This window comes from Gymnoscopelus microlampas (assembly GCF_963454915.1).
Source record: "Gymnoscopelus microlampas genome assembly, chromosome: 17".
Lineage (NCBI taxonomy): Eukaryota > Metazoa > Chordata > Actinopteri > Myctophiformes > Myctophidae > Gymnoscopelus > Gymnoscopelus microlampas.
The window spans coordinates 39,455,735-39,464,347 of NC_139954.1; the positions used below are offsets into that span (position 1 = coordinate 39,455,735).

General features: G+C 43.1%; 1 protein-coding gene across 1 annotated transcript; it reads left to right on the forward strand.

Moving 5' to 3' along the window:
* Positions 1-303: 303 nt before the first annotated feature.
* Positions 304-1,146, forward strand: LOC311064443 (chymotrypsin A-like; the record flags this gene model as incomplete). Its single annotated transcript, XM_084084273.1, has 1 exon — positions 304-1,146. One exon carries the CDS (start codon positions 304-306, stop codon positions 1,144-1,146), a length of 843 nt encoding a protein of 280 aa, XP_083940399.1.
* Positions 1,147-8,613: the final 7,467 nt, after the last annotated feature.

Consider the following 8,613-nt stretch of genomic DNA (forward strand, 5'->3'; position numbering starts at 1 on the left):
TTGCAAACCATTGCAATCAGCGTTACCTTAAATCTACACCTATCTACAAGGCTACAACCTTCAAGACCATCAACCAGCCATCAACCAGCTTCCACCAGGAGAGAGTCCAGCAGCCTCTGTACGGACTTGGATATTTGTCCCCATACTCCTTCATAATCACCAGTGTTGACATCTTAAGTTCTTATCGAACCCCACTGCTGCGGGTTCAAGACTTGGACAACCAGTCCCCTTTCCTTTGAGTGGTATTTTATAGCTCCAGTATAAAAGACGCTGCAGTCAGCCTGCCAGAGTCAAGTTGAAACCATGGCCGCCTACATGTGGATTCTCTACTGCTTTGCCTTTGTTGCCACTGCCTATGGCTGTGGCTCGCCTGCCATCCCTCCAGTAATCACTGAATACCCCCGTATTGTCAATGAGGAGGCTGTACCCCACTCCTGGCCCTGGCAGGTCTCCCTGCAGTCTTTCCCTCAGGGCCGCCACTACTGTGGCGGATCGCTGATCAACGAGAACTGGGTTGTGACCGCTGCTCACTGCCGTGTCAGAACTGATACCCGTGTGATCTTGGGCGAGCACGACCTCTCCTCCGACGCCGAGGACATCCAGACCATGAGGGTCGGAAAGGCCTTCAAGCACCCCCTCTACGGATCCACCGGCTTCAGCTATGACATCCAGCTGATCAAGCTGGCCAGCCCTGCCAAGTTGGGCGTGCGTGTGTCCTCGGTGTGTGTGGCCGAGACCAGCGACAACTTCCCCGGTGCAACGGTGTGTGTGACTTCTGGATGGGGCCTGATGCAGGTCCCCTTTAATTCTACCGAAGAGACCAGCCTGCTGCAGCAGGCTGCTCTCCCCCTCCTCACCAATGAGCAGTGCAAGGAATGGTGGGACGACCTCACCAATGAGCGGTGCAACTGCAAGGAATACTGGGACGACAGGATCAGTGACCAGATGATCTGCGCTGGAGCCTCTGGAGCCTCGTCCTGCATGGGTGACACTGGTGGGCCCCTGGTCTGTCAGAAGGACGGAGCCTGGACCCTGGTCGGTATGGTCTCCTGGGGCACTGGATACTGCAGTGACAACTCACCTGGTGTGTACGCCCGCGTCACCGAGCTGCGTGCCTGGATGGACCAGACCATCGCTGCTAACTAAACCTGTCAGTGTTGTCACTCTAGTTCAGTTCTCAACCTGTGGGTTGATTTGGGGGGGGGGGGTCCCCAGATGGGGGGGGGTCCCTAGATGACTGTGAAGTTTAAGGACTTTTAAGGCCTTTTCACTGCCTAAAAAAAAAGAAGAGAAAAAAAAAGACCATTCATCAGACAAAAGTAATCAACAAACTATACAATAAAAAACAGGTTGAGCATTGGCCAAATTGTCAAATAATATACGAAAGACGCAAAAAAATAGCCGATAAACGCCTCGCAACGCGAGGCGTTGTGAGCTAGTAGATCTGCAGGAACCAGTTGTGGCACTACTTTTGAGTTATATGAAAGTGCACAACGCGTTCCTCTGGTACAACGATATACCCTAACACTGGCCTAACAGCACCACAAACGAGCTTTAACCCCTTAATGAAGAGGCTAGAGTGTTTACTGTGAGACGCACGCCACCTTGTCTTTTGGACAATATGTGTGCAGTTTATTCCCCCTCTGCTAGTCAAAATAAATGTAATAAATAAACAAACCAAAAAAACACCTAACGACTACATCTCCCATTGCACATGTGGCTGCCTCCCGGCACACATAGTAGGCATCACGTCGTGTTGCATTGGATTTTTTGTCTTCCTGTAGGAGAGTAGCGTTGTCAGATCTCAGTTGTTTGATCAGACAAAACAAATAACACACAACTTCAGTTGTAATATAAAGTGACTTAAAAGACTTCTATGGGATTTTGTGTTGATCACTATGTGCATGTTTGACTGGGGTTCTTGACTGGTGTAGAAAAAAGACAGAAGCAAAAATAATAAATTCCATAAAAAATATTTCTCATCAAAATATATTAAAGTACAACAATACATGGCAAATTGAGGTACTCTTTGATATTTCAACTTGAAATTTCACAAAAAGTAGGCAAGGCCCTTATTTGTCAATATATGATGCACTGAAGTTCACATTATTGGTTCAGTGGAGGGAAGCCGGGGCGAGGGAGGGTGATCTTTGTCACTGCGCGCACACTCCTACTGTATGGGCTGGGGTGGCAGCCTGTCAGTGGGGAATGTTGAACTAGCCTGGCATGGCCGGACTAATATCGCTGGGTAGATATTAGTCTTGAATCTCTGTGTGGAACCTGCATTTCCTAGGGGCGAATAAAAAAAATGCCTCTGGTGCTAAACCCGCCCCATATTTGCATACTGGGCCCTGATTGGGTCCCTCACTACTTTGGAGGGAGTGAAATCCAATCACAACTGAGCGGTGCCAGACCAAATCTGCCAAGGGCAATTTATTTTTTGCCATGGCAGATTTGTCTGGTTTCCAGGCTGATGTTGAATGGGAGGAGAAGAACAAAGGCTCTACGTCCTCCCGGAGGGGGCTCCTCCTCACTGGTGAGTCAGTAGGATGCAACAGCAGTGGGAGGAATTAATTGGCATTATGACTAAATTGGGGTGACAAAAAGTGGGTCAAAATGATTGGGCACTCAACAGTTTTTTATGCTTCATTATATTCAGTTCAATAAGTACTTTACTACTGTAAAATGTTCATGTCCTCCCAAGTATAGAAATACTTGTGTGTATATATGTGTGCGTGCGTGCGTGTGTTTTGCCTTAATATTCCATGATTATTGAATCCTGCACGGCCCGGGTCATCCATGGTACTGTTCATATCAGTAAGCGGGGGAGGACAGTAACATTATTACCCGGGGGGTTTAGTGCTGGGGTCCCTCACATGACCAAGCACACATGCAGCATAGCAAACATCTCCGTCGTGACCTTCATATGGCCGTGAAGGTGTGCATTCTCACAATACTGCATGGCATAATAGATGGTTTCTCTATGCCTTCTGTCATTTGAAAACAGCCCGATTTCACGCTCTTGAAAATGTTCCAAGAAATAGTGGAAATAGATGATCTACAAGCTTAAATGTGAGTCGTGGTGAGCTTGTACTGTAGATACTATGTTATTTTCGCTAGTTTTGAAAATGTTCGCCTATAATGATATGCACAAAATAAGGATGCCAGAAAAAGGGTTTCATACGTAAATGCAGTCGTGGGAAAAGTACTCAAATGTTTTACTTAAGTAAAAGTATCAATACTGCAATGTAGAAGTACTCCGTTACAAGTAATATTCAGTACAAGTAAAAGTACAAAATTATTGTTATCAAAATGTACTTATTGTAGCCTACCAAAAGTAAAAGTACTAAAATGTTTGAAAATTGCAGATCTACAAGCTCACAACGCGTCGCGATGCGACACGCTGTGAGCTTGTAGATCGGCTATTTTCAAAAAGCCTTGGTATAAAATAGGGCTAAAGTGGTTAATGTATGTTTTGTAATGTTATGATTTATATCTGCAAAGTAACTATTGACTAAAGTTTTCAAATAATTGTAGTGGAGTAAAAGTGCAATATTTGCATCTGAGATGTAATGGAGTCTACTCCATATACAAGTAAAAGTATAGACAATTGGACATACTCCAGTAAAGTAAAAGTACCTCAAAATTGTACTTAAGTACAGTACTTGAGTAAATGTACTACTTAGTTACTTTACACCACTGCGTAAATGGGAATTCCACCCAAAAACTGACTTGTTGGCGGGTTAATTTTCCAAACATAGCTGCCACATGAAGATGTCTATTTGGCATTCCCCTTCAAATACCATGTCCAGATAAGTTCAGGGATGGATGTAGCTACTTGGCTATACAGGGACACTGCAGCCTTGAAAATGACTCCATCTTTGAAGACAGAGTTGACTAAGATGAAACGCAGACATGCTGGAGGCTGGGCATGTTATTGCTGACCAACACCATGCCCTTGGCACGGCCGACCCATTCATTTTAATTACAGAGACGTTTAGTCCACAGATTCTAATGATGATAAACAAGCAGAATTAGAGTAGGTAAATGAACCCGGCCCGTTGTCACTACGGGCGCGTTCGAAAATACAGCACTGAGCGCACTGGCCAATACAAACTAATAGGCGAGTGTGCTCCAGTGCGTAATTTCCGAACGCACCCTACATCACACCATGTAGTCCACACAAAATATTCAATCATACCCAGACTTTACTCCAGTGGTTCTTAACCTTTTTTTGAGCTCTGGACCACCAGCACAATTTGCACAATTCTCAAGGACCACCCCACCCGACCTAACTACAACAATATACAGTATTTGGTACAGTATATGAAGGCATAACAAAGTCATTGTGCGTCTGTGTCGCCACAAAAAATAACGGATCTGCTAGCTCACATTGTGTCTCAGCCTGACACGTTGTAAGCTTGTAGATCTGTTATTTCCGGTGTGCAACACCGCATGCAGCGAAGTATATCTAGCCCCACAGTACCCCTATTAGTTCAAAATGTTTCATGATGGACCTGTGATGAAATATTATTAAACATATGTTTGATACACTTAACAAAGTACAATATATTCTTTAACATCAAAAATGAACAGTGGTCTGTGGACCACTGGTTGAGAAACAGTGCTTCACGGCGGATTAAAACAGTGGTGGGGAGCATGCTTGTAAGGCTGCCTGTCATTTATTCATCAAAGATACACAGTAAAATCCTTTTTTTTCTCTCTTTTGTCAAGTGACAAGATATCATTACAGGAACGTCAATGAAGAAAATACAAGATGGCGTCTAAAGTGCTTATCACACGGGAAGCGACATTACGCCCGCATTCTCACTTGGATCCGTGGGGTTGCACTGTGCTTCGCCAGACAATCGCTCCACGAGTAAACGGCAGTCGAGTAGGAAAACAATTTAACACAATTCAGCTCAATTGCCTACATTGGAGGTTGATTAACACCTACACTGCAAGTCACACAATGGACAATTGATATGCATCTAGGCGTATTCCTATGTTAATTCGCTAGGTGTGAGTCGGGAGCCTTTGAAGACTTTGTTGAGGTGCGAATTTAAAGTAGTTTTAAATCTATGCGTGTGCCTGCGCGTGCTCCTGGTCAAATAGGATTCCGGCACGGCGTGCAAGGCCGTCCAGTGAGCATTGCACCCCTGGATATGACTTGCAACCGGGAGCCAGAGGAGGGAGCGTATGTAGTGGAGAGAGACGTGAACAGTGGGAGGTTGAAGACCGGTCGTGCTGCAGCATTCCAGATGAATTGCAGAGGTTTGAGAGAGAGAGAGAGAGAGCATGCATGCAGGCAGACAATCAAGGAAGGAGTTGCAGTATAGTCAAGGAGAAGATTTGAATAAGGAGCTGGGCTGACTCCTTGGAGGGGAACTGGGGAAGCTATAGGGTCTGAACCTTGTGAACCCACATGGATCAAGTGATCACTGCAATGTGTGTGTGCCTTAAGGATAGCTGACCAAGATCAGTCCCATGTTCATGGCAGGTTTTTGGTTTGTGCAATATAAATGATGTACTGAAATGCACCAAATTAAATTGTGCTACAAGCATGATGAATTGTCTGGGTGATTGCAAAGGCCTATTAGGCTATGTTGGGTTTGCTTGTTGTTGATAGTTTTTGGTATTTTTGTTCTTTTCTTCTTCTTTTTTTTTTTTACATGAATGATCTTAATGGGAGAGTGAATCCATTAAGCAGACTTTTGACTTTTTCATGCATCATATCTTTATTATCTCCACGAGCAGACTTAAGTTCTCGAATATTTGGCACATGCGCAGAGCCAAGCTCTTTTGGGAAAAAGGCTGTCTGATATGTTTGATATTTGGTAATATAACAATTTAACAATTTAATCAACAACTTATTTATTTAACCCCATTCATTCTTGGCGTCCTGTTATGGGTTAAAGGGGCGAGGGGGGGGGGGGTTGTTTTCAGCGTGAATTATTTTTTCAATAATTGTGAAAGCAGTTCAATAGAATAATACTGTACACCTGCAGACGAGAGGTTGATCTTTCATGCTGAAACCAATACTGATACCAATAACGTATACTAAAAGCAATTCTCTACACACTGTACAGTTTGGTGAGCTTAATCAGTGCATTTAGCCTGGACAAAGTTAATTTTGACTTGCTGAAAAATAAAGCACTCTGCTTGGATAAGGTTGCCGCGCGGCAACTCTTTGTGGAGTATTATTTTATGGACAGCTGTAAATGCATCACGGAGCTCTTTTACATTTTATGACCTCCATTACGCTACAAGGCAACTTCACTTATCCTTCTGCCCTTTGCTGGTGACGTGGCCTATCAGTCACGCCGGTGCTTTGCAGGAAGCTCACTTTACCATTGGGCAAATTAAACTACACCTGTGTGAGGAAAAGGAAAAACTCAATTCACTCGAAAGTTCACCTCCTTTGGAAGGTATAGCAAATAGCATATCATATCATGTCGTTGTTGTCGGGCATAAACCTTGTATCTCCATGTTTCAACTATGTTCAACAAGTAGCAAAAATGATCTGCTATTTCTGAAAAATAATTTGGAAGTGGTTAAGTGTGTCTCTGGGTTTTATAAATATTGAACCTATTAACCCATAAGACCTGAGGTCGATTTTCTATATCCAAATTTTGTTTTGAAAAAAAAAAGAAAAAAGCACACATTTTCACGATTTTTCAAAAATATCAGATCTACAAGCTCATAGCGTGGCACTCGGTGCCACGCTATGAGCTTGTAGATCTGATATTTTTGAATAGCCAAATAAATCTTAAAATGACACAGATGCGTCCCGGTCTTAATGGGTTAAATGTATTAACAAGTGACTAAATTGAATCTACATTGGATGCACTGGAACACAGATTCTTTTTTCCATTTCCTGAGAAGTAACGGTTTTGGACGTGCAAGGTTTCTACCTGACAGCGTCGATATGTAGACACTACGGTATATGGACTCGTCATAAAAGACAAGACACAAGTCAGCAAAAAATATAATGTATTTATTTTTCATACATACAGACATCATATACACACACATGAAAACACATTAGAGAAATATCTGAAAATAGTGTCTCTCTCTACTCACTGTACATATGCTGCAGTATGTGTGCCGCGATCATTCCTTCCCGTTTCCATCTCGCCCTGTAAGCTATATAATATGCTTGAGAATTGGCTTCTAAAACCTCCTGGAATGGGAGTTTCCGTTTCCCTGATGAAATAAAAAAAGTGTTCGGAGCAGTGTGTGACCTAAGTGTCTGCCATCTATCTCCAGCCTGTACCTGACAGTGTCACAGGCTCTTTTGTGTGAGGTCACCGGGGGCACCTCCGTTCTGGCTGGGAAATTGATTTTAACACCCGGGCCACCGTGGCCCCCCGATGACTAAAAGGGTTGGATGAAATCCTATGTGACAGTTTCGGTGATTGGTGCAAAGTGAAAGATGAAAGGGAAGATAGATGACAACAAATACAGAGGGCTGTGAGCACAGAGGGCAAGTGTGCTCTTTGGCACCTATACAGAAGACGGATATACAGTACGGGCCCCAATTGGAAAATAATGTAATTGATTTATGTCAATCTAAACAAGGTCAGTCCACTACGCTGGGCCGCCTCACTGCTACCAAAGCGGCTAATGTTTGAACTGATTTACTGGGGTTATGACTTTGTGGAACGTAGGCGTTTTACGCTTGTAGTACTCTAAGACAATATTTTGAGAAAATGTCATTGCTATTTCATATGTATTTGCTTCGGGAAAGGAACTATAGTCTATTGTCTATGTGCTTGTTGTACCCGTTTCAGAGTACCCAATGTAGAGCTTGTAGATCGGCTATTTTCAAATAGCCTAGGTATAAAATAGGGCTAAATTGGTTAATGTATGTTTTATAATGTAATCATTTATATCTTCAAAGTAACTAGTAACTGAAGTTTTCATATAATTGTAGTGGAGTAAAAGTACAATATTTGCCTCTGAGATGTAGTGGAGTAGAAGTAAGTAAGTATTGGAAATTGGAAATATTCAAGTAAAGTACAAATACCTCAAAATTGTAGCAGTACTTAAGTAAATGTACTTAGTTACTTTATACCACTTCCTACATGGGCATAATGCGAACAGAGTTCCATTGTACACGCTGCCACTCATATTGGCCAAGCGGCACAAACGTGAAACTTGACGGGTTGGGTTGGCCTATCAGGGAAGCCGATGGCCACACTCCCCCGAAACACATGGGGATTCGGTGCTTCCTCAGCAGATTTGGTGCGTACTCCGCTGTCCCTAAGACAGACAGATACAGACATTAATGTTTTTTTTTGTGTTTGTTCACACATACACAGGGTTCGTTATTTAATAGATTTAATAGATAGAAGACAGATTAGAGCTTGATCCAGTAGTTAATCTAGCCTATAGAATAAAACTAGTGAATGAAGGTTTAAGAAAAGAGCCTGACAGCTACTGCCATCCTGATTATGATACAACGGAAGAATAGAGATCACAAAAAGCGCTTATAACTTTTGGGCCGCATATGGATATCTTGGCTTTGTGGCAAAGGTAACATTCTAGGCAGCTAATGAGCAAAGTCCCATGGTTTTTACCATGGAAACAGAGACAGACAATGGGTGCTGC